The sequence below is a fragment of the Bidens hawaiensis genome, unplaced genomic scaffold (assembly GCF_021521415.1).
Source record: "Bidens hawaiensis isolate Kalapana, Puna unplaced genomic scaffold, B.hawaiensis_p1.1 tig00036757_1, whole genome shotgun sequence".
Taxonomy (NCBI): Eukaryota; Viridiplantae; Streptophyta; class Magnoliopsida; order Asterales; family Asteraceae; genus Bidens; species Bidens hawaiensis.
This window is the reverse complement of record NW_027505432.1, coordinates 7,354-33,185: the sequence shown is the minus strand read 5'-3', so window position 1 is coordinate 33,185 and position 25,832 is coordinate 7,354. Positions and strand designations below refer to the sequence as shown.

General features: G+C 38.1%; 2 protein-coding genes and 1 pseudogene across 3 annotated transcripts; 2 read left to right on the top strand and 1 right to left on the bottom strand.

Annotated features, from left to right (window-relative positions):
- Positions 1-3,882: 3,882 nt before the first annotated feature.
- Positions 3,883-4,946, top strand: LOC143613159 (uncharacterized). Its single transcript, XM_077086944.1, has 3 exons — positions 3,883-4,105; positions 4,381-4,691; positions 4,803-4,946. The coding sequence occupies exons 1-3, from the start codon at positions 3,883-3,885 to the stop codon at positions 4,944-4,946; spliced, it is 678 nt and encodes a 225-aa protein (XP_076943059.1).
- A 9,113-nt stretch (positions 4,947-14,059) lies between these two features.
- Positions 14,060-17,175, bottom strand: LOC143613162 (protein trichome birefringence-like 31; annotated as a pseudogene). Its single transcript, XR_013150066.1, has 5 exons — positions 16,824-17,175; positions 16,553-16,724; positions 16,183-16,375; positions 14,615-14,768; positions 14,060-14,543 (listed from the first exon to the last, which is right to left on the bottom strand). The product of XR_013150066.1 is annotated as a protein trichome birefringence-like 31 (transcript).
- A 4,522-nt stretch (positions 17,176-21,697) lies between these two features.
- Positions 21,698-25,195, top strand: LOC143613155 (malate dehydrogenase 1, mitochondrial). The gene is made up of 7 exons (XM_077086941.1): positions 21,698-21,976; positions 22,970-23,143; positions 23,220-23,388; positions 23,486-23,547; positions 23,642-23,766; positions 23,977-24,094; positions 24,860-25,195. The coding sequence occupies exons 1-7, from the start codon at positions 21,728-21,730 to the stop codon at positions 24,998-25,000; spliced, it is 1,038 nt and encodes a 345-aa protein (XP_076943056.1). The 5' UTR covers positions 21,698-21,727; the 3' UTR covers positions 25,001-25,195.
- The last annotated feature ends 637 nt before the right edge of the window (positions 25,196-25,832 follow it).

Genomic DNA, 25,832 nt, shown 5'->3' with positions numbered 1-25,832 from the left:
CATATAATGATAATCAGAGCTACAAATAAAAATGCAAGCGACTCGAGTGCGGGTCCTTCGAGATTGAGAAATCGTTGTGATGATGTGTCAAGTTTGTAGGTTATTGTTAGGCTTAAAAATGCAGCTAATGGCAATGGAAGAGTAAATGGTGAACTTATCTCTGCAAGAAGAAACCAAGAAAGTCAAAGGCTTTGACTTTTAGCAAAGAAAAGTTAAACATCTAGATTCTAAATGTAGAACCTGTAAACAGGCGCGGGACATTAACGTTTGTAGCGGCTAGATTGTTCTTAATATGTTCTTCAACAGCAGAAAGATTTGCAGCGGGACTCGACCAATCGGTCTCATTCATGGAGACTGGTTTCCAGACACCGCGTGACACCTCAGTCGAGAAGTAACTGATAGAACCCCGAAATTAGAATGATTAAAATAAATAAGAACAAGGATAGTTGACCCGATTCGAGATGGGCTAGTCTCTGGTTAGCCGATTCGAGATGGCAATTCCCCAAATACAAGATTAACAAACCCTAATATTTTTAATATATAAAACATTGATTTCCTATAAACTCGGACAAGAACATATATATAACCCGAATGGTAGTAATAAATGAAGCGGTTACTTAGACCCTCCGGCTTCCTTTAGCTCTTCATATTCCTTGGACCCTTCAGCACCCTTGAATTCTAACGGGTTCGTATCAGTAACTTACAATGATCGCCAACGATGCCAGAAGAAAGTCTGTCAAATCCTTAAGTCTTGCCAAATTCAGTTAAGTCAGTTACAGTTCGGTTAAATCTGTTATTTGCTTGCTGACCTGTACATAGTTGACGCGGAGATAATATGCCATGTGTGCAAGTAGTGAGAGCAGCGTCAACAAAAAACGGAACGCTTCAAGGATGTCCCAAGCAGGTAATACGGGCCGTAATGAAGCGTCTTCGGTTCCCGGGCCCGACGAGCTACTACTTTCCGACAAGAAATATCAAAATTAATAATAAAAAAACAAATATAAAAGAACTTGCCATATGTTTGAAAGATCTACAATGTTTACATGAAAGTCAAAGTTTGACTATATAAGCATTTCAATGTCAAACAAAAAAGAGTAGTCAATCTATTATAAACTATCATAAAATATTATCAAAATGTATCACAAAAAGTTTGACCACAAGCATTTTGACTTCTTCTCGGTGTGAATGTCAACTATTGTTCTTTTATCTCATAAAAGTTAGAAATTTGATTCGGCATGTATTAATTAAAATGTCTCTTGTTATTTCAAAATTCTATTAACATTAATGGCCGAAAAAAATCATCACAGTTCAAAGTGCCATAAGGTTGGACATCTTTATGATACATAAAACTTTGCAATTTAACAGGGCATCCTAAACATAGAAATTGCTAATATTTCCATTGATTCCCCGAGATAGAAAGGTTTGTTAATGGATTTGTCACAGCCTATTTCTTTGCAATCCAATTTTCTATACACCAACAGTAATGCATTACATATATCTCTTTACGAACAGTTATATAACTGATGATCAGAATAATAATTAGTTAATTACATCCGACAAAGTTTTCTTATTATGGAACGCATCAACAGCCACAATTAATTGTAATGTTTTTTTTTTTTTAATTTTTTTAGCGACTTAATTTGGATACCGGTGGTAAATTGCTAACTTGATAACTGAATACATTCATTTGCTATGATTATGATGTGGGGCTTTAGCCTAAAGAGCGTAGGCGGGTAAAGGTTGGCAAATTGTGGTAATGAGACCATGGATGGAGAAACAAATGTAATATAAATATTATTTGCTTTCACTTTGAATGTATATGTAAGTTCATTCTTTTTAAGTTTTCATTTTTTTTTGTCAGGGTCATCACCACAAGCCCGAGACTAGATGACTATGTCTTTATGAGGAACAAAGTGTTAACAAGTTAACGACTTCTATAAACAAGGTATCGGTTTGTTCGGCACTTTTTGTTTCATTTGATTAGATTTATTCGGTTCATTTTCCACTTAAACCGGTTATAATTTGGTTATTTAATTAAACTGGGCACAAAGATTTGTGGACCCAGTCACCGAACAGAACTGAATTCACAATATGGACACGGTTAGAAATCGATCAGATAACCGAATTTACCATTTGGTTCGGTTTTTTCAAGTACGATTTTCGCATTTTTCTGGTTTTTTTGCACAACCCTACGTTTAACTCGTGACCTCAGCTCGATAATTAATATATAACACAATATATTATTTTCACTTATTACCACAATTTTATATACAATAATAACGTACCACAACGAACTAAACCCCTAACGCCCCCGTTGCGACCCTAAATATCTATGATCTTATATGAATTTTATTCAAAACCAAGTTTACCCGCCGCTAGGTGGACTCTATACCAGGTGCTTTTAGTCATCTAATCTCTTGTCATTTTAAATAAAACTCAGATCGACGTGCCACGAACCAAATTCCCATTGTATCCCCGCTGCAACACGCGACCGTCTTAAAAATGTATCAGTTTAACTCAGGGTCAAAACATGTTATAGCCAGTATAGATGGTTGAAATGGGTTGTTTTTTTAAATTACCATAATAGACCGTTATATTTTCTTATAATTCTAAGCATTGGTTGATATATTTATCTTATAAACAATCTATCATAGTTTACTTTTTTTTTCAACTTTCACTTCTTTAGTAGTGGAATTGGCTACAATTGCTGACATTTTGATGGTTAAAACAAGTTAAATAATCAATAATGGTAAAAAGTTTCGGAATAACATAAATATCAGGGAATGCATTATTTGAATATTAATTAAATTAGTTCATATTTATTAATATTTAGATCTACAATATTTGCATGAAAGTCAAAGTTTGAATATATAAGCATTTCAATGTTAAACAAAAAAGAGTAGTCAATCTATTATAAACTATCATAAAATATCATCAAAATGTATCACAAAAAGTTTGGCCATAAGCATTTTGACTTCTTCTCAGTGTGAATGTCAACTATTGTTCTTTTATGTCATAAAAGTTAGAAATTTGATTCTGCATGTATTAATTAAAATGTCTCTTGTTATTTCAAAATTCTATTTACATTAAGACTATGCGCTATGGGCGCGGAAGGGAGGGGGAGATGGGCGCGGTGAGGTGGGGCGCGGAGGGGGTGAGGGTGGAGCGGACGATGGGCGCGATGGGGGGCGGTGAGGTGGGGGCCCCACCAACGGCATTATTACCGTTTAAAAAAATCAAATAATATAAAATACTATATATATATACCAATCACCCAACCTCTACAGACATCCCATTCTCCTATTTAAACTTTATAAAACTTTCTCCTCAAATATGTCTTCCAACTCATCTTTCACACTCGACTTCCAGCCCGATATATATATATATGTGTGTGTGTGTGTGTGTGTACCAATCACCCAACCTCTACAAACATCCCATTCTCCTATTTAAACTTTATAAAACTTTCTCCTCAAATATGTCTTCCAACTCATCTTTCACACTCGACTTCTAGCCCGATATATATATATATATGTGTGTGTGTGTGTGTGTGTGTACCAATCACCCAACCTCTACAAACATCCCATTATCCTATTTAAACTTTATAAAACTTTCTCCTCAAATAAGTCTTCCGACTCATCTTTCACACTCGACTTCCAGCCCGATATCGACGATATTTCCAATTCGGATTCAGAGGATGAAGCGATATTTAGTGCCGTTGTAGAGGCTGCCCGACTCGTAGTCCAGAATTACTAAAGCTCACAACCACTAGAAAGACGACCTCATCTTCAACGGGATCGCGTAGGTGCGCATGACCGGTTGATAAAAGACTATTTTTCGTCGGACGCGACTTTTGATTCGGAACGATTTCGGCGCCGTTTTCGAATGAGTCGCCAACTATTTTTACGAATACTTGGTGATTTAGAAAGCGTTTATGCATTCTTCCAACAACAGGCGGACGCGAGAGATAAACCGGGATATTCAACAATGCAAAAATGCACGGCGGCTATTCGTCAACTAGCGTACGGGACTGTGAGCGACGCCATGGAAGAGTACTTACAGATGTCGGCGACAGTGGCTCGAGAAGTGCTTCACACATTCTGCGAATGTGAGTATTAATATTCTAATTATTTATTTCAAAACCGTAACATTTTAAGCATGAATTTCATAAAATTTGTTAAACTTAGGTATTCCACGACTATATCATAAAAAATATTTAAGGAAGCTGACTCAAAGCGACGTACAAAATATATACGAGGTGCATCATCAAAGACACGGTTTTCCCGGGATGCTTGGTAGCCTCGATTGCATGCATTGGGAATGTGAAGCCTGTCCTGTTGCTTGGCAAGGTCAATATCATCGGGTGATATGATGGCCCAACAGTTATTCTTGAGGCGGCTGCATCATTTGATCTTTGGATATGGCATGCGTTTTTTAGGACGCCCGGTGCAAACAATGATATAGATGTGATTAATGCGTCACCTATTTTTGACCGCCTCACAGACGGAGTCTCGCCCGACATCTCATTTTCCACGAATGATGTCAACTACGAATATGGATATTATCTAGTCGACAGTATTTATCCGGAGTGGGCCATGTTGGTTCATAGCTTTACGTTCCCGACTGACGAAAAACGTCAGTATTTCAAGAAAAAACACGAGTCGGCAAGAAAAGACATCGAAAGGGCATTCGGTGTATTAAAGAAACGTTGGTCTATCATTAGACAACTGGCTCGTTTTCTACAAATGGATAAGTTAAGAAACATAATGTACACTTGCATTATCTTGCATAATATGATATTGGAGGACTCGGGTGGAGCAGTTTGCCAAGGCGAGTACAACGATGAGCCAGAGCCGATCTGTACACTAAACGAAGATGAGAAACTTGCTAATCTATTAAAAACACGAAAAAAGGGAAACGAATTTCAGCCTTCGATCGGATTTGGTTGAACATCTTTGGAGTAATAAGCAAGGTGACGGCGAGGACAACGACTAAAAATAGCTTTAATTTTTTTATATGTTTTTTATTCAATTTATTTTGTATTTTAGTATTATTGTATTTTTTTTATTATTGTATTATATATTATTGTATTGGTTTTTTTTGTTTTAACAAAAAAAGAAAAATGTTGGGCTTCGAAGCCCCCTCACCATAGAGGGGCATTATGCCCTGGGGCATCCCAGTGCCCACGTGACGCTGACGTGGCACTGTGGAGGGGCTTCGAAGCCCCCCACCATAGCACACAGCCTAATGGCCGAAAAAAATCATCACAGTTCAAAGTGCCATAAGGTTGGACATCTTTATGATACACAAAACTTTGCAATTTAACAGGGCATCCTAAACATAGAAATTGCTAATATTTCCATTGATTCCCCGAGATAGAAAGGTTTGTTAATTTGATGTTAATGGAGTTGTCACAGCCTATTTCTTTGCAATCCAATTTTCTATACACCAACAGTAATGCATTACATATATCTCTTTACGAACAGTTATATAACTGATGATCAGAATAATAATTAGTTAATTACATCCGACAAAGTTTTCTTATTATGGAACGCATCAACAACCTTGTCTGCTTGCTTCTTTCCTAGACAACATATAACAAAGCAACAAGAAAAATAAAATATGTGCATTTAAAATAACACACCAAATTTGACTCTTGAAAAGACATACCCATCAAAATACATGAGATAAACACAAATAACAACCAGAAGAAACCTGTAGTTCAAGAATTAAAAAGATTACCTGATCATTGATTTACTCAGCTTTTGGCTTGTGAGCTATAGATATTCATTGAAAAAAATGCTGCAGTCTTGAGGGTAAATAAAAACCTAATGTCACAGAAGTAAAAATAAAGAAACGAAAATAAAAAACAAATCAAAGGTGAAATTGACAAAGGAACACATTTAAGAACATAATCGATGTGTGTGTGAAACAGAAATTGCCGAAAAAGAAATAGAACCTGGGGATTTCTTGTCCATAACAGCTCGTTTTTCATCTGTAAACCCCTAGATGTCGTAATCAATTAGCAATAAGGCAAACATGAATAAGGGAGTAACCTACTACAAAAAAGAAAGACCTTGAAAGTAGCAGCAAATCGGATGAATGATTGAAATCTTGAATAGATAAAGGAGCCACCGGATTGAATGCGTCTTAATATTTTGGTGATGAACCGACCAAGGGAGTGGGAGCATCTTCTGGTACTTAATGTCACCGGATGAAATTTATTTTCGCCGGAAGAGGATTAGTAACCGGCGTTCTGGTGAAACAATCATAAATACTCCGGCGTCTTATATGGGAGGTGAAAGGTGATATATGGGTTAGGTTTATTGATTTGTAAACTAATCAGGGATAAATGTAATTAATGAGGAAGTTGAAGGTTTATTTTGTAAATTAAATTAAAGTTCAAAAAAATCGGATATCCCTAATTTTACTCCTATACTTCCTTTCCTATATATATTCCCGCCAGATTGAACAACTTCATTCTTGTTTTTTTATGCAATGTCAATTTATTTATACGGAAAAATAAGAAGAGGTACCATGAAGTGAAAAGGATGGCAAAGGGTCGTAGGCGTACTGTTCATGATGGCATAACGGTGGTTGTCGTATATATAGTATGCTCATATATTCATATATTTACATATTGTAGTTATTTAGCATAATTAGTAGTTTAGGGGTGTGCAAACGGTCATACCTGCGAGATCCGATTCGGACCCGCTTAGCGGGGCCCAACTCTGTTGAAAATAGCTAGGTTTGATTGGTTCGGGTTTCGCGGATCTCCCGCGTTCTACCCGGTTTATGTAAAAAGTAAATTGTCGGACCCACGAGACCCAACCCGAATCTATTTAATGGTATTCTTTGGACCCGGAACCGACCCTATTAAAAATAACCGGGTATGATCCCAGTCACGGGTTTCATGGTTTTTACCCGGTTTATGCTCACCCCTAATAATTAACTAAGTTGGTATACAAACTGGCAAATGCCTAGAGTTTTTAATTAACCAAGTGGTACAGTGTTAATCCTATCACTATATATATATATATATATATATATTTTTTATAAAATAAGGTTTGTTAATCATAGTCTTATTATTTGCTAATCTTAGTTCTATCACAAAAATACATCATTCAATATTTTTTTTTCTGTTATGAAACTATAGCAATACAATCACTTTTTTGAAAATAAGTGGAACCTAAAAGACATACAACAATCCCATTGTTAAAGAGTATGAAAAGAATATGAGATACATCCCAAAAGTCATTGTTTTATATTCATGTCATCAAACACATATCAATCCAATGATGCAGCCACTACTTACAATGCATTAAATCCCAATATGAAAACAATATGAAACACATCCCAAAGAAAAGAAAAGAAAAGAAAACAAAACTAAACTCAGTGTTTTATGTTCATGCCATCAAACTATGTCATGCAGCCCCTCACTTACAGTGCAAGTGTTAAATCTCGATGGCGTGGCTGCTTGAGAAAAACCACGCATTGACACCTCAGCGACTTCTGGATTTGCTTCTAGCTGGTCAAAGAAAACGACAACTACTGTTATGTCATCATGAATAGGACGCCTAAGCCCTTTACCTATTCTCTTCACTTGCTGGTACCTCGTCTTTCTTTTCCGAGCAGCTTCGGTTCTGATTTAATCAGCCTTCGTGCAATACCCTGCACCGAGAAAGTGTTAAATGGGTCGTGTCGGGTTATATCTCAAACAGGTAAAGTTACAAAATGAAAAGTGGCTTAAAAGAAGCCGAAAGATTATTACTGAAACGATATAACTTCTGTAAAAATATTTAAAACATTAACTGTAAATAAAATATTTGAACAAAAACTGTTCGGGTCAAACAAATTGACGACCCGTACCAAACTTACTACACGTGACAGTTTTAACTGAAGAGGTATGTACCCGCCTCAACACCAAGCAAGGCGGGTCAACCCACAAGATAAAGACATTATGAAGGCACAAAGCCAAAACCTAGGCGCATGGCGCATACAAAACATGCTCAGGCATCATATGCTCGCGCATCACATATGCGCGCGGCGCTTCAACGCGCGGCGCATATCACATGCTCTTGCACATCACATATGCTCGCGCGTCGCATATGCGCGCGGCGCACTATCGCGCGGCGCATATCACACGCTCGTGCATATCACACCTGCGCATGAAATATCTGCGCGTGAGAATAAAAAGAAGACTTCGCGCATCCTCAGGATGGGCGCATATCACACGTGCACATAATCAACCTCGTCCTTATCCAAATCAGGGTTAGGGCAACCTTGATTGTGCACGTCAGACAATCTTCTAGAAGGCATCTTTTTAAGGAGTAAGAATATGCTGATGTTGACAGCTGCCAAATGAAAGGTCGACAACTCAGCATGACACATGTGCTACCACATGATTACAACCAACGAGAAAGCGCCAGGTGTCCCAGAGGACACATGGCGCAGTGCGGTTGGAGGAGGCCAACGAGGCTGAGCCCAACCAGTGGAAACCCTAGCACTATAAATACAGCATCAACTCCACTTTGATGACACATTCATTCACACTCAATCATTGACAGTTACAAGCAGTGATATCACATTCAATCATATTGAATTATATTCACTCACAGTCAGTTACAGAGAAAACACACAGTCACACAAATCAAGAGTATTCAGCGATTCAGCAATACTCTTGAGATTCACTTACATACAACATTATTATCTTCTCCAAAAGATACTGATTCTCACGCCGGAGGGTTACCCCAAAGAGGACCCCTCTGTCCCTTTCTGAGGGGTAAGTAACGGCGCTGTTCATTTTGTAGGTGGAAGAACTAGGATCCAGAAGAACCATCGGTGAAATAGTTTAATCACACCCGAGGAAAGTAGATCTGCTACCAGTGAGTAGATCCACGTTTCTTCATTTGGCGCCATCCGTGGGAATATTTCATCGCCAAAGCGCAGCGAGCCATGCCCTGTGACACCAGCCATTGGCGATCCTGCGCGAGGCCAGCAACAGACGTCTCGAGGGCAGGAACCTGAGAGTTTAATAACTCAACAGTTTCCTTAGCCTTTTTTAGTTCCTCCTTGTCAGACGCTGCTGCCGCCAAAATTTTTTCTTTCTCCGCCTGCGCAGCACCAAGTGCTTCCTGGCTAGACGCCGCCGTGGCCAAGGCCTCATCTCTATCGGCCTGCGCGGCCGCCAAATCCCTTTTCAGGCGCGCAACCTCGCTCTCCAGAGATGATTTCTCAGTAATACTCTGGATGATAGCTTGGTCACGCGCCTCGGCCTGCTGTTCCAAGACACGCACTCTGCGCGCGTACTTGGCAACTTCGGCCTCCGCTAACTGCTGCTTCTCCCGCGCAGCTTGGAGCTCATGCCCGCGCTTGATGTATGCGGTGTTGGCACTTGCTCGGTTTTCACTGAGCTCCGCCTGGAGTTTCTCAGCTCGCGCGCGAGCATCAGACAGGTTCCAGGCGGCCACCTTAGCCTCTCGCTGGGTTTCCACAAGAGCGTCGCGTACTTTAATATAATCACGACGAAGCTCTTGGGAAGCAGCGAAAAAAGCCGACCCAGCGAAAACATGGTCGTTCAGCAAGTCCGCGCGAGTGCGCTCCTCTTGATACCTCCTTTCAGTAGGAGGCACGGCATGAGCCCAGAAGTCCTCGCATACGCCCATGGATTGAAAGGAACTTTCTTCATTAATATTCCATCTCGGGCGGTAAACGTGGTCACCTTCCTGCAAAAACACAAGAAAAGTTCTAAGTCATAAAACAATCTTATATGGAGATACGCGCAGCGGACTAACAAATCGATACATACCTGCGGGGATGAATCAGGAATGTCTGCGCCAGCCCCACCAGAGGTCTGCGCTGCAAACACTTGCGGCATCGCAGGGCTGGCGCGATCTCCCAAGGAGTCTTCAACTTGAACCCCCTCGTCCCCCTCATCTTCTTCAACAGGCCTCTTCTCCTGCGACCTGAAAGGCTCCAAGTTAGCCTCGCGGGGAGGGCTTCGCGCGGGAGGAGGCGAAGGAGGTCTCGACGCCGCAAGTTCGGCGCGCAGTAAGGTTTCCTGCTCCTTGGTTATCCCAACAAGGGGAGACTCAGCACTAGCAGGAGCAGGACCAGAACCAGCGGCGCCGGCAGCTGCGCCAGGAGTGTCATCAGCAACTGTTGTACCAGCTACAACTCCTATGAACAAATAAACAAGGAATGGTTTATGACTAAGTCCAAAAGGAAAAATTCAGAAGACAAATGTGCAACACTTACCTTGGCGCAACTCTGTTCGCGCGTCGAACATCGCCATAAAATTCATTCTACCCTTTTCAGAGGGTAGAACAGGGGACTTCGATGGAGTCCCCGGCGCAGCCGTAGCACCTTGTGGCGCCTGCGGCTGATCTGTTACCGTCGCCGGCTCTGCAATCATTCAAATAACCAACGGTTTAATAATAACTCAGTCAGATGAAGATAAGCAAAGTATACCTGTTGCAGGCGCGGCGCGGCTTCTCTCTTCAGCAGCGCGAACGGAGGAGGCGACGGCACCATACCTCAAGTGGACAGGAGGCCTGCCCACTTTCACAGGGAGGGAAGATAAAGGGACGTTGGTGGTAAACACCTGGGTTTCCTTTGGTCCCTTTGTTTGAGCATGGGGATGAGCGACAGGGGTGTCATCTTTCCTTTGTTTCTTACTGGCCCCTGCGCCAGATCTCCCCTTAGCTTTGCGCTTTAGTAGAGGCACCTCCTCTTCCTCCTCCTCCTCTTCCGCGAGCTCTAGCTCGTAGTTTTCAAGCGCATCTACAAAAACAAGCGACAGAACTGTTAATAAGCTTGGGTACTCTAAAGGAATGAGCAAGAGTGCGAAGGCTTACCAGGCGCGTCACCGTCAAAGTCAAAATCCAGATCCACTGGGATGAACATGTCATCGAAGCGATCCGGGAAACCAACCTCCCCAATGCCAAGTTCGACGGAGCCGCCCTCCACATGTTCATCATAAGCGGCAAGGATGTAATCCTTGGTGACTGCGCAAAGACAAATTAAATGATATCAGCAAAAGAAGGATGTTCGCGCAGCAAAAAAAAAAAAAAAAAAAAAAAAAAAAAAAAAAAAAAAAAAAAAAAAACTTACACAACCCGTCGACTTGGATAACGGGCTCAAGCGCGCTGTCGGCCCAGAGCCTGCTCATGCCGACCCCAACCAGCGCCTCCTCGCAAATTTTCTTCGCGGGGGATGGTTCGGCGGTCAGTTTCTTAACCCATGCGCCAGTTGGGTTCTTGAGGACACCCTCATCCGCAGGCGCAGAAGTGATAGAGCGCATAGTCATACGGATGGGGATCACACCGGCCTTAATGTAAAAAAACCGCTCTGACCAGTCATGAAGGCTCTTGAATGAAACAGTGGAGCACTTCACCTTCTGACTGCGAGGAATAAAAGAGATCCAATTGTCTTGGATCTTGGCCTTATAAAAATATTGAAAGCGCCGAGGAGTGGGTTCCTCGCGCTGGGATTTGCACATGAACTCAAAGTGAGTCACGCGCACGAGTCCAAACGGATGGACTTGGGATATGTGAATCCCATAGAACTTCAACAGTGCACCCACAAACCTTGTCATCGGGAGACGAAGGTTGCAGTGGGTGAAAAAGTGGCTATATAGGGATATATAGCCGGCAGGCGGGTCCGCCGCCGTTTGCCCGGACCTAGGCAACATGCAGCCAAACAGGGTGGGAAAGCCCTGAGAGGCGATGAGGTTGTCGAGATCGGCCTGCTTCAATTTGCAGGGGATTTCATTCCACCTTTTGGTGGCCTTGGTCCTCCCTACTTCCTCCGATGTGGTTTCAATAACCTTCTTCCCCTTTCCTTTTTGCTTCAATGTCGACATCACCACAGACTTCACACGGCGTCTTCGAGAGGCAACGGAGGTGATTGAAGGGCTAGACGAGTATGAACTATCAGACATACAACTGTAATAGCCGATAATCGAGGATTCGAATCGATGTAAACACTCAAATCAGAATGTGAAAGCAGGAATTCGAATTTGAACAACAATAAAGATGAGGATAAAAATTTCCTAAGGGCCTGCTTTTATAGGACCAGGAGAGAGAAAAGTGGCAGCTGATCGGATTCCACGCGCCCCCACTCGCAGGGGCAACCCAACGAAGGCGCGACACGTGTCCCTAACAGCTGTGTGAGGTGACAAACCGACCTGCCACGGAACAGACACGCGCCCCCACTCGCAGGTACTAACCAATGCGAGCGCGACACGTGTTCAAGACAGCTGTGAGGGGACGTGAAAGGCAACTGTAGCACCTCGAGCACACGAAACGTCTGACATGTTTACGGCGCACGTCACCACCAACCAACCACGTGTTTGGACCTTTGGTTTTCGACAAAGTGGATAGAACTTCGCGCGATGATGGAAACAACCAGGAAAACGACAAAACCCCCTATAAAAGGACAATTCAGTGAGTCTAATATCTATCTTACCACGCTCGCGCGAGATAAGACACACATTAGACTGGGGGGGCTTGAAGAGGTATGTACCCGCCTCAACACCAAGCAAGGCGGGTCAACCCACAAGATAAAGACATTATGAAGGCACAAAGCCAAAACCTAGGCGCATGGCGCATACAAAACATGCTCAGGCATCATATGCTCGCGCATCACATATGCGCGCGGCGCTTCAACGCGCGGCGCATATCACATGCTCTTGCACATCACATATGCTCGCGCGTCGCATATGCGCGCGGCGCACTATCGCGCGGCGCATATCACACGCTCGTGCATATCACACCTGCGCATGAAATATCTGCGCGTGAGAATAAAAAGAAGACTTCGCGCATCCTCAGGATGGGCGCATATCACACGTGCACATAATCAACCTCGTCCTTATCCAAATCAGGGTTAGGGCAACCTTGATTGTGCACGTCAGACAATCTTCTAGAAGGCATCTTTTTAAGGAGTAAGAATATGCTGATGTTGACAGCTGCCAAATGAAAGGTCGACAACTCAGCATGACACATGTGCTACCACATGATTACAACCAACGAGAAAGCGCCAGGTGTCCCAGAGGACACATGGCGCAGTGCGGTTGGAGGAGGCCAACGAGGCTGAGCCCAACCAGTGGAAACCCTAGCACTATAAATACAGCATCAACTCCACTTTGATGACACATTCATTCACACTCAATCATTGACAGTTACAAGCAGTGATATCACATTCAATCATATTGAATTATATTCACTCACAGTCAGTTACAGAGAAAACACACAGTCACACAAATCAAGAGTATTCAGCGATTCAGCAATACTCTTGAGATTCACTTACATACAACATTATTATCTTCTCCAAAAGATACTGATTCTCACGCCGGAGGGTTACCCCAAAGAGGACCCCTCTGTCCCTTTCTGAGGGGTAAGTAACGGCGCTGTTCATTTTGTAGGTGGAAGAACTCGGATCCAGAAGAACCATCGGTGAAATAGTTTAATCACACCCGAGGAAAGTAGATCTGCTACCAGTGAGTAGATCCACGTTTCTTCATTAACCAAATTACTAATGAATGTGTTATATAGTTTGAGACCCGTCTAAAATACGGGTAGTTCTTGAAAATACAATATTTGATAAATAATCGATATATATACAAGAAACAATAAACCTATTAAACACTATTAATACACGTCGTTATACAATAGTTTTTAAAACAACTTTAAAGTAAAAAGATTATTATAAATATCAAATATTTGAAAAAAATAGGAAGTAAATATTAAATTAACAAATTTTAAGAATGGTAAATATTATTTTACTATTATAAATTTGTTAAAAATGGTGATGTTTAATATAGGAGTGACAAGTGACAAAACTTGTAGCTTTTTATTAGAGAGTATAGATATAGATTTAGTAAGTTTTTAAAATCATGAAAAAACTTTTCTTGAGGGTTGTGTCAAAATTTCGTAAGTCGTTTCAAATGTTGGTGTTAAAATATCTCACAGGTCGTTAGGGGTCAAATCTCATGTATACTCTAAAAAAATTCATGGCCACACTCATGATCAACTCATCCACAAACCTCGGATCCGCTAATGATCGTTGTTGTAATGAGTTTTGATGCACATGCTATGATATGCCCAATTTATGTTATACCTATTTCTTCAAAGAAGCAACTTAATAATACAAAATCTTGCAAATCAATCATTTTTGCAATGTTCAATCTATAATATCAAAATTTTCTATAATCCTGCAACAAAACACCATTCAAGATCTCATTCCATGTGTCGGGTACTCCCGGCAAACACCAATGAATGCAATCTGCATAGTTTTTCGGATCCAATCTTTGTTCTTTTGTTAACAGTTTCCCTTTCCTTTCACCATAAATTGACGTGTGACCATCTTTTCTGTATTCCGACAGTTGAGTAATATTTAGTACTCTAACGTTAACTTGCAACCGTCCCAAAACATCTTTAACTATTCCCATAATATCAAGATTTGAACCGGTTCCCCAATATGGCCGTTGTATAGGTTGCGTCTCACCGAAACAGTTGCCACCGTCTCCTGTCTTCCATTCCCGGTTCCTGTAGTTGTTAGATCATGTTTTTAGGATTAACCACACGGTCGTGAGAAGGAAATATGGTAATTTACTTACCAAAAGTGTGTTGGAGACATGGTCATGAAGAACACTTTCTGAGAATGAGAATTAATGCTGGTTTCTATCCAGTTTGCCCAAGTTTCCAATGCTATCTTGTATGCTATGGTTACATTGTACTCCTGGACATTCTTAAGGTTCACATACCTGACATGTTTTGATGTTTTTTAGTTCAAGAAACACAAAATTTTTTATGTATGTTTTTGAAATATCATGTTCATTTTCATAACCAGATCGAACCGGCTGGTTGGATAAGGAACTAGCCACATAATCGGTCCACTTGAGTCTTTTTAACCATGAGAATTCGTTACCGGAAAACTCACGGGACGATAATACGTTGATAATCAATGGATTAAGGTGAATTGCAACTTGTGCTAGGCATGTGGCCTAGGTAATTAGTGGAAGCAAGATTTGAATATGAGACCTCTGTTAGACGGAATCCGATGCTAACCACCGCACTAATTAAGGTTGAGTATATTTGAACTGTGTCAAATGCGTGGTGGGGCCGGTTGAACCGGCAAATTGGACTGGTGGTAGGACGGAATTACAAAATTCTATATGCATTTAGGACGCGTTCGTTTCACGGACTTTTTTTTAAAGGAATTGGAATTGGAATTGGAATTGAATGGAATGTTTGAGAATCGGCCTATCATGTGTTTGGTTGTTCAACATGTATTGGAATTGGAATTGGTTTCGAGCTGACACGAGTTTTCGCACTAGATGGGTTGGGTTTCGGTTTCCTTTGTTTCTTTTTGGTCGGTTTCGGAGCATTGGACGGGTTGGGTTTCGATTTCTTTTTTTTGTTTTTGGTCAGTTACGGATTCGTTTTCGGCCTTTTGTTTCGTTGTGGTCGGTTTTTTCAGTTTCATTTCTGTTCGGTTTCAGTTTTTTTGTTTCGTTTTGATAGATTTTTTCGGTTTCCATCAATTCGGTTCAGTTTTGGTTTGTGTTTCGTTTTCGTCGACTTTCGGTTTCGGTTCATTTCTCGGTTTTTTTTAAGAACGAGGGCAAAGACAGAAACGTTTTAGTTTTTTTACATTTTTCATTTTTTATTTATATTTTGAGTTATGATTTTTTTATTAATTTTTTTGAATTATTTTTGAAGGGGTTTTTATTGTTAATAAGAAAATCCTTTATTTTTCATAACGATTATTTCAAATAGGTGGGATTTTAAAATCCCATGAAATATGGGATTTGATGAGATTTAGTTTCCATTCCATTCTTCATTTAATGAAACGAACATATCAATTCATGGGATTTAAAATCTCATTCCTTAGAATTCCTTCAAAATCCTTGAAACGAACATGACCTAAGATATTTGGAAGGGGAAATATGTAATTATGAATTGTCTCTTTGTTTTTTTCCTTTCAAAAAGGCTTCATATTTTTTTATTAGCAAAAGATAAAAGTAGCTCCATTTAATTTTAACTAGATATACATATAACAATTTTTTATTTTTTTCATATTATTTATGACATCATTCAACATTTTAAAACCAATTTGACACCACTAAGACCCGTCCAGTTATGAAAACGTCGCAATTAAAAATGAAGAATTATGTGGCATTGATGATCGTTGTGTTAAACATCCACCATACATAGCTTTCAAAGACCAAAAAGTCGATTCCTTCCCAGTGCCTGTTGTGGTTGGATATCGAGTCAAGCCTGACTAGTCATTTCAACACTGTGTGGTTCGTTGCATGATCCGAGATAGAGTCGACTAGGAAAGGAGCCCAGTAAAAGTCAATGGATGCATTGTATTCCTAACATTCAGAAACCGAAAAAGTTCAGTATTCTGAAAAATTATTATTATTGATCAACTATTTATAAACTATAATAATGATATGACACTAAACCTAGCTTCATTAATATATTCTCTAAGAACTATATAAGCATGGACTTGCATATTATGGTACAACTATAATTGCAAAAGGTACTACCTCAGCTCTGAAAATCCTTCTATGAGGTACTCTTGTAAGAGACTTCTTGTCCTTAGGAATTACAGACTGGACCAAACACACCATTGACTCAAACATGCTTCTTTGTACCGAGTCGCCTACGAACATGAGTCGTTTATCCCTCAAAATCTCCAGCAACTTCAAAGCATTAAACCTACCAAAACCATAAATTCATCCATGTTATGATTCATGAACATCAAATAGAAAAAATAGTCCAATAAAACTAAGTTTGACTTTGACTTTTGACTTTGACCTTGGTAAATTGCATCCATGGGGTTGCCATTTCCAGTTCTGATAATATGAATCAGGGCTTCCATTCTTTTGGCAAGTCACCTGTTTGACCAAAAGTGGACAGCTTTCTTCTGTGTAGAGTGGAAGAGACACATTGTCCCAAACCCATTTTCCTTCAAATATATTGCAACCCTTTTCGCTTATTTCGTCGTTAAAAACACGAATGAGATATCCGCCACCCGACAGCCGAAAAAGCAAGGGGTTGTTTTTTGGATTGTCAAAACGATCCGCAAACCCCCTACAAAAATAAGCAAAGAAAGTGCGATTAGGAAGAGGTATTGATTCCGCCGATCGACGAAGGGTAAAGTTGTCATTTTTTCGGGTGGTTGGTTAAGTATAGGAATGGGATGTAGTCATGTGTTTATATTTATGTCTACAAAGTGAGATAATTGCCTTGGGGGTTGCAAGCAATATGTAACAACTTCATGCAACTACTGGTTGTTGATTAGTAAGGCTGTATGTGATATATTTCATTCTTATTATTTCTTATCATTCGTTATGTTAGCATCATCTTAGTTTCCTCTATCATTTAACCTACCACTCAACTCATGTTGTATAGTGTTCCCCATCATTCTCCCGTATCTATTTTTTCTTTTTTTAATACAATATATATAATATTTAAATATTGATAATTAAATTAAACATTAAAAATTAAACTTAGACATTAAAAAAATATGTATATAATAAACTAAAACTTAAATAATTACTAAAAATTAAACATTAAATTTAAACACTAAAAAGATTTTAAAACTTAAAAAATATTTAGTCTTGTTGGAATGCAAGATAGTTCCTAGACCCTTTTTTCTTTAACGTTTTGAGGTTGTGTGAATACTCACGAAATGACTTGAAAGTAATAATTGTTTTGGCATTGTGCCTGAATATTAAATGAATGAGTAAAGGTAATGGAACGGTAATGTTTTAAGTAATGAGTAATGAATGTTAGCTAGATATTTTACTTAGCTGCTATGGAATGAGTATATAGGGAATGACTGCAAACCCTGTACGTACTATGTGCATGCAAGTGAATGTGAATGTATGCATGAACATAGGGAAGGGCTATGAACCTTTTATGTGTTCATGGCATGTGTGATTATGTGGTGGTATTGGTGAAGGACTGCGAATCTTGAATAATCTATAACAAAAATTCTTTCGGTATATATATGTTTATGTTTTACTCTTTATATATGCCATTTGAACCAATTTTACTTATATCATGGATTATTTTATCTTTGGATTTGGGAAAACTGATCTATTAATTATAAGAAAAATTGTATTTATATCTTTTCAGGAGTCGGTACGTAATTAAAGTACTCGACACATTGTATCATGACAGAGACTATTCGATGGTTTTTTGTACCGGAAGCAATAACTATAGTCCCTTACTCTGGTAAGGGTTCTTTTCATGTAATCATGTATGTTTGAAAGGGATGTTTAGTATGTGATACATATTGAAATTGTTAGTTAGGTGTCTATTCATACTTTACTCATGCATGCCCGTAAAACTAACATTATTTTCAGGCGTATAATAGTGGTGTTTAATTTTCTTACACTACATTAATGTTTATATCTGTTCTTCACATGTATTTGTTCCTTTCATTGTATTCCTATAGGTTACAGAAAATGTATTGCTTCTGGCATTGGTGCTATTTTATTTGTAGCTCATTTATTAATCGAATTACTAGTTAATACTATTAAGGTTAATTAATGTATGTAACTTCTCTAGTGTTTATGATCAGGGGCGGACCCATTGTCTTAGCACAAGTGTCAGCTGTATCATGTGAGAAATTTATTTTATTTGAGATATATATATATATGTGTGTGTGATAAAATCTAGTCTGATCAGTGATCACCCCTGTAAAATTTTGACTCCAACCCTGTAATTAAGATACTGAAAAAAGAAGAAAAACTACGACCGGAAAATCCAAAGTTCAGTCGGACCGGATTTTATCACATATGGGTACCACCCAAATCTTTTATTATATATAATATACATATATTATGTGTATATGTAAAATGTGGTTAATTTGGATTTAGTTTGGTTCTGGATCACCCTTAAAGTATGTTACGCAAAAAAAATGTAATGGCAATAAAGTGAAAGTAAATTAAAATCGGTAGCATTAAAAAGAACATGGTGCAAGTATTGATCAGATGGCATGTTCAGACATCGGTTACGTGTGTTTAAGTGCCGCTTACGTGTACCAGGGTCAATAAACATGCGTGCAACACAACATAATGTGTGTAACCTAGCCTTGGTGGTCATGTATTTGTTTGTGTTGTAGTGTATCAGCCCATGATTGGAGCAGCCTAGCTAGCAGTCTTGGTCCAGCCCGACAGACCGACCCAACACTGATCATTTCCAGACCGGTACCTATTGATCTAAAACTGTTAAACTGGTCTGTTCGTTGGCTCACATTTTGTTCTTAGATTCTGTTATTTTTTTATTACTTGCATAAAAGTTGCCAAATTATGGAAAACAACATAAAAATAAATCAAAATCTTCAAAATATATCAATTGACTTAAATTTTAAAACTAGAAGAAAATAGTCAACTCTCGAGTCCCACTTGATAGGAATCTGGCCAAGTTAGTGGGCAGAAAATTGAAATCACAGAAACGGGTTCAAACGGATAATCGTACGGTTTGCTCGTAATACAAATACACTGATACACCACACAAACAAACGATAGGGCTATGAACTTTAACCGAAGTCCGAAGATACAGATAAACCACTACGGTTAGAGAATCGGGCCTAAGAACGTACAGCACTCAAAACGCCACTCTTGAGCTAGCATAGACAATCAAATCTTAACTCATGTTAAAACTATGACACATCAATTCCAGGTCAATATCCGTACAACTTTTTTTTCATTGGGTTAGCTATCGTGCTTTTAAGTTTTAAATTTTGTTTATTAATTTGTTGTAAAAGTTCTTTTAGAACAGCATACATATAGCTATCTAATCCTTATTGTCCACTGCAAAACTGTTCATAGTCTCATGAGAAGGGATTCTTGTATAACCATTTCTACACATCTTAACATAGGCTATTAAGCCATGATAATTTTGTATAACCATTCAATGTAAATAAGAACTCTTTGATATTTATGAATTATGAATTTGTCATATAACTAAATTTTTGTGAAATGATATATGAATTTCTCTCCTCGTCATGTCTACATGCATTCTCATGTCCACTTCACATCTTCTACGCGCAACTAACAAATGAATCACCGTAGAGAAGGCTTTGAACACGATCAAAACATTTCATCAATCACACACACAACTTTTTTTTCTAAAAACCGTAAACGAAGACCATATGATACACCAAGAACATTATTGCCATTCCCCCAACCACACCTCTCTCTTTAAAAGTGGGCTAGCAATTCATGTGTTAACGGGTTTAACATGCTAGAAACACGCCTAACATAAGTATCAAACATGAATACGACTCGTTTAACCACTTCATATGTCATGACTATAAAAGAGTTTTAAGTTTTATGTATCAATAAAGGAAAATGATGGAGTCTCGCATACATGTATCAATTATTTAAAAAATAAAAAAAATCACATACTATACTAATTAACAGATCTTATCGTATTTTAAACATAGGGTAAAGTTATTCTACAAAGGGGGACAAATATGAGAAGGATAGGAAGGATTTATAGGAAAAAAACCCTCAAGAAAAATTAATAAAAAAATCATAACTCAAATTTTAATAAATAAACGAAAAATATAAAAACACAAAAATGTTTCCACTGTCTTCATCGTTCTCCTAAAAAAACTCAAAAAAGACATAATGTTGAGTGAAAAAGATCATTGTGTCCTTTTGCTTATCATTGTGTTTATTTTCGTCATTGATTGTTTTTTTTTCTTGACATTGTGTCTTTTTTTATATTGTGATATATTAATCAACATTGTGTCATATTTTGTTTGACATTGTGTTATATGTTGCGATTTATTGTTTTTTTGTTTATCATCATGTTGTTTGTTCATTTTCGGCATTGTGTCTTTTTTCTCGGCATTGTGTCTTTTCACGATTTTTTTGGGAACGGGAATGACAGGGGAAACATTTTGGTTTTTTAATTTTTTTTGTTTTTTATTTATATACTGAGTATGATTTTTTTATTAATATTTTTGAATTCTTATTAAATGATATCTTAAATATATATATAAACGAAATCTTTAATAGCTCTCTGGTTGCTTCCTACATTATCTCAAGCTACCAGATTGCTTTATTTGTAAATGAAGGCTTCTCATGCATTTGACCCGAATTCACGGATTTTGATCTTACCAAACTCAGATAACACTTAAACGGGTTATAACATCCCATAATATTCAAAATTAATTTCACCAAATATTTAATTAAAAAATCCTATAAAATAGGGATATATTAAAAAATTAATATCCATTTAAAAAAAAGATATTATTTATATTAAGAAACAATTTTATAGTAAAAAATTAAGCGGGTCATAGGTCTTATCAAACCCATATAACTTTTAAACGAATTATAGCATCTCAATTATTTGTGAAACTGTTTCATCATCAAACCCAAAGTATATTATTAACTTTCTTACAATTAACAAAAAAGTAAAATCCAAAAAATTATATAAATATATAAACGAAAAATGAAAACAATCCTGTAATACGGGAAATAAAACCTAGCTGTAAACGTCAGAGATAACACATAATATTTTTTTAGTATAATTATCGAGATAGAGATACGGAAGCTATGTTTTAAACGAGAACCTACCGACAAGTGGTTCAGTTCACTTCACTTCTCTAGATACTTACTCGGTCACTCATACTCTTTAAAATCTCTCTCTCTCTGTAGAAACTAAAAACTAAAAACCTTTGCAACCACAAACCCACAATGAGAACACCAACCACCACCATGTTGAAATCACTCCGTTCTTCCTCCACCACCACCCTCCGCCGTACTTACTCATCGGAATCCGCTCCGGAGCGTAAAGTCGCCATCTTGGGCGCCGCCGGCGGCATCGGACAACCCCTCTCTCTCCTCATGAAACTTAACCCTCTTGTTTCAAGCCTCTCTTTGTACGATATCGCCGGTACTCCTGGTGTCGCTGCTGACGTCAGCCACATTAACACTAGATCTGAGGTTGCTGTTTTTGTTTATACTTTATACCTTATTATTATTATTATTATTATTATTATTATTATTATTATTATCACACGTTGCCTTTTATTCTCCGCCATTGGTTTTTAATTTTGACAATTGTGTAATATTATTGTTTGGCTCACATTTTAAATCTGTTGTGTTTTGTTTGCTAAGATTGTTTGTGGCTTAATTAGCTTAGATCGATACCCAGGCATATAACCGAGACCGAACACGAACATAAACGAGGGCGTGTTTGTGTTTGCTTATTTAACTTTAACCGAACATGAACATAAATTGAAAAATTTTTGTTTGTGTTTGTTTGTTAAGAAAATGAGCATATTCGTGTTCGTTCGTTTTAAACCTAAGCGAACACCAATGAACATTAGTTAGCGTTAATGAACACAAACGATGAAGTCTAATGCATCACAATTCATCCTAAAACACATCTGTATTAGTGGTTAAAAATTTAAATTTACATGATTTGTTTAAAATATCCGTCATGATTCTACAAAATATCAACAAAACGAGCCCTTATTATGCTTATATTTATATAGATATAAGTCTTTGTGCATATTTATTAAAATTTAAATGAACAAAACGAACATAAATGAACATAAACGGGCGTTCACGAGCATAATCGAACGACCAAAATGCTTGTTCATGTTTGTATGTTTAATTAAATGAACAAAAAAATTGTTTATGTTTGTTTGTTTTTTTATAAATAAATAGCTTCCGCTGAACAGTTCATGAACATTCGGTTTGTTTATAAGCCTATCGATACCTCCTCTGTTCAAATCACTTGTGGCTCAATTCTATGTTTGTTTAATTCTACGTTTAGAATTTGTTTAAAAATTGGAGGTGTTCAGGAACTCTAAGTTGTGAAATTGAACTCGAACTGATTCTAATCTGTTCAGTATTTGCAAATTTATGTGACATTAGGTTTGATTCGTTGATATTATAGATTTATAGATGTATTGGTGTTTTATTTCATAGGCGGTTGGTTACACGGGTGAAGAGAATCTTGGCAAGGCGTTAGAAGGCGCTGATGTAGTCATTATTCCAGCAGGTGTACCGAGGAAGCCTGGTATGACCCGTGATGATCTTTTCAATATCAATGCTGGTATTGTTAAGGGTTTGTGCACAGCTATCGCCAAGTATTGCCCTCACGTGAGTACTCGCTTTTATAAATAAATGAGAAGAAACGAATCTTCTTGTAATCTTTTGTCACTTTATATATTATCAGGCATTGGTTAACATGATCAGCAACCCGGTCAACTCGACTGTACCCATTGCTTCCGAGGTTTTCAAGAAAGCCGGTACCTATGATGAGAAGAAGCTGTTTGGTGTGACCACACTTGACGTTGTCAGGGCAAAAACTTTCTATGCTGGAAAGGCGAAGCTTCCAGTTGCTGGTACGGTTACTCGCATTTTATATTTGAAGAACTGAAACACTGTCTTATTGCATAATCTTTAATTTGGTCATTCGGTTTGGTAATTCATATGTTGCAGATTTTAATGTGCCTGTTGTTGGTGGTCATGCTGGTATTACCATTCTACCATTGTTTTCTCAGGTATGTTTTTGGTTATTTTTATACGTTTGGTTGCATAAAAGTGTATGCATTAATAATGGTGGTTTGCGATGCTTATGAATGATTGTAAATGAAGGCTACACCACAAGCTAATAACTTATCGGATGAAGAGATAGTTGCTCTAACAAAAAGAACTCAAGATGGTGGTACCGAGGTTGTGGAGGCAAAGGCTGGAAAGGGTTCTGCTACACTCTCAATGGCGTACGTCCCAAGTTATTATTATTTCTGTTCATTGCTGCCCGTTTTCTTATCGAGTTATATTGTTTTCTCTTATTGAAGCCTGTAGCAGGAAAAAAGATGATTATTTTGCTTAAGTAATTGCATCTTGGCAGTCATATAAATATATGTTGGAATGTGAAATTGACAGCATGAGCTCGTAGAAAGTGTTGATTTTATTCGTTGTTAATGCAGTTATGCGGGAGCAATATTTGCTGATGCATGTTTGAAAGGACTTAATGGCGTCCCGGATGTTGTGGAATGCTCATTTGTGCAGTCGACTGTAACAGAATTACCTTTCTTTGCCTCTAAGGTACTTTCACTACTATAATGTCTTTCTAACCTTCACCAAACCTTTCAAAGTAAATACACCTTTCTCACAAATGATGAATATCCATCTTTTTTATTTCTCTACATGAAAAACAAAACATTTTCTTTTTCAAAACACCAACCAAAATCACTCGGCCTTTTTCACTTTTATGGGTGCTTCTCTAAAGGGCAACTAACAAGAAAATGCAATGCAAATATACTTATATTTAACTTTTTTTACAACATCGTCACCATTTCCTACCCATGCATACAATTTGTTACATTAATGGTTAAGTTATTGTATTCTTGTTGCGTTATTTTGGCAAGAAATGACAAGGGTTTTGTGTTAAACGAAAAGCTGTGGATTTTCCCAAGAAATAACACGGGTTTTATGTTAAATGGTTAAAAGTTGTGAATTTTGCTAAGAAATGACACGGGTTTTGTGTTAAATGGTTGAAAGTTGTGAATTTTGCTAAGAAATGACACGGGGTTTGTGTTGAATGGTTAAAAGCTGTGAATTTTGCCAAGAAATGACACGGGATTTGTGTTAAATAGCTAAAAGTCATGGATTTTGTTAAGAAATGACAAGGGTTTTGTGTTTAACGATAACAAAGTTGTCGACATTGTTAAAAAATGACACGGGTTTTGTGTTTAAATAGTTAAATGTGGATTTTGCCAAGAAATGACACAGGTTAAAGTTGTGGATTTTGTCAAGAAATGACAAGGTTCTTGTGTTAAACGGTTATAACAACTAGATTTATTATTACAGGTGAGACTCGGCAAGAACGGTGTAGAGGAAGTCCTAGGCCTGGGCCCGCTTTCCGACTTTGAGAAACAGGGTTTGGAAGCTCTTTTGCCTGAGCTAAAGTCATCCATCGAGAAGGGAATCAAGTTTGCCAACCAAAGTTAAACATCGCGTGCGTGCTTTAAGAAATTGTCACAGTTTTGAACTTTTCAGGATTCACTAGGTTTACAGTTCACTTAGCTGCCCAATAAAAAGGGAAGCAGATGTTCCCAACATACCCTTTGCAAATTCCAAAAGAATGTTAGGTTGTTTCATTCTATGGGCATTTTCATTGTTGTCGAAAATTGTCATTTTAGTGATCAGAAATGAACAGTCCTTTTTTGGTAACATGTTTTAAGAAGTTATGATCACTTCTAAATTTTCAAATCTGTTTTGGCTTCCATTGCATATATCTACTAGAAATAACTGTTTGATTGTTTATATAAACCGGCCTGTTGATTAATGTGAAGAGTGTCTATCACTCTATTGTAAGAAAGCCACTCTATTTATAGAGATGGAGAAGGGGTTCGTAGTAAATAATAATTGCATAAAAGGGCCCTAGCCAGAGACTATTCACAACTAGCACTTCTTAAGTTGGAGCATAGGCGTTAATCATACACAACTTGCTACATATGACGTCTGCCATTTGGAGGTTGCGTGAAAATATATGCTAGTTGGGATTCTGTTTTGATGTGAACTAGTTGAATAGATGGAGGATCTACTTTAGTGCCTACTGATCATCATTGATTAGATGATAGTTAACCACAATATGCTTGGTTTTCTCATAAATACTTGATTCTTGGGAATATATATAGCTGATTGATTATCACAGTATAATTGCATCATGTCCTCATAAATAAAGTCGAGTTCTCTAAGAAGTTGACGGACCAATATAATATATGATGTTACTTCTGCTAGAGTTCTCTAAGAAGTCAACGGACCAATATAATATACGATG

Excerpts from the sequence above, each read along its gene's own strand:
- LOC143613159 (XM_077086944.1), top strand. The coding sequence starts at position 3,883 with ATGAGTCGCCAACTATTTTTACGAATACTTGGTGATTTAGAAAGCGTT. Across the intron at positions 4,106-4,380 it reads GCTTCACACATTCTGCGAAT|TTATTCTTGAGGCGGCTGCA; the intron begins GTGAGTATTAAT and ends ATGGCCCAACAG. Across the intron at positions 4,692-4,802 it reads ACATCGAAAGGGCATTCGGT|GACTCGGGTGGAGCAGTTTG; the intron begins GTATTAAAGAAA and ends ATGATATTGGAG.
- LOC143613155 (XM_077086941.1), top strand. The coding sequence starts at position 21,728 with ATGAGAACACCAACCACCACCATGTTGAAATCACTCCGTTCTTCCTCC. Across the intron at positions 23,389-23,485 it reads GGCGAAGCTTCCAGTTGCTG|ATTTTAATGTGCCTGTTGTT; the intron begins GTACGGTTACTC and ends CATATGTTGCAG. Across the intron at positions 23,767-23,976 it reads TCTGCTACACTCTCAATGGC|TTATGCGGGAGCAATATTTG; the intron begins GTACGTCCCAAG and ends TTGTTAATGCAG.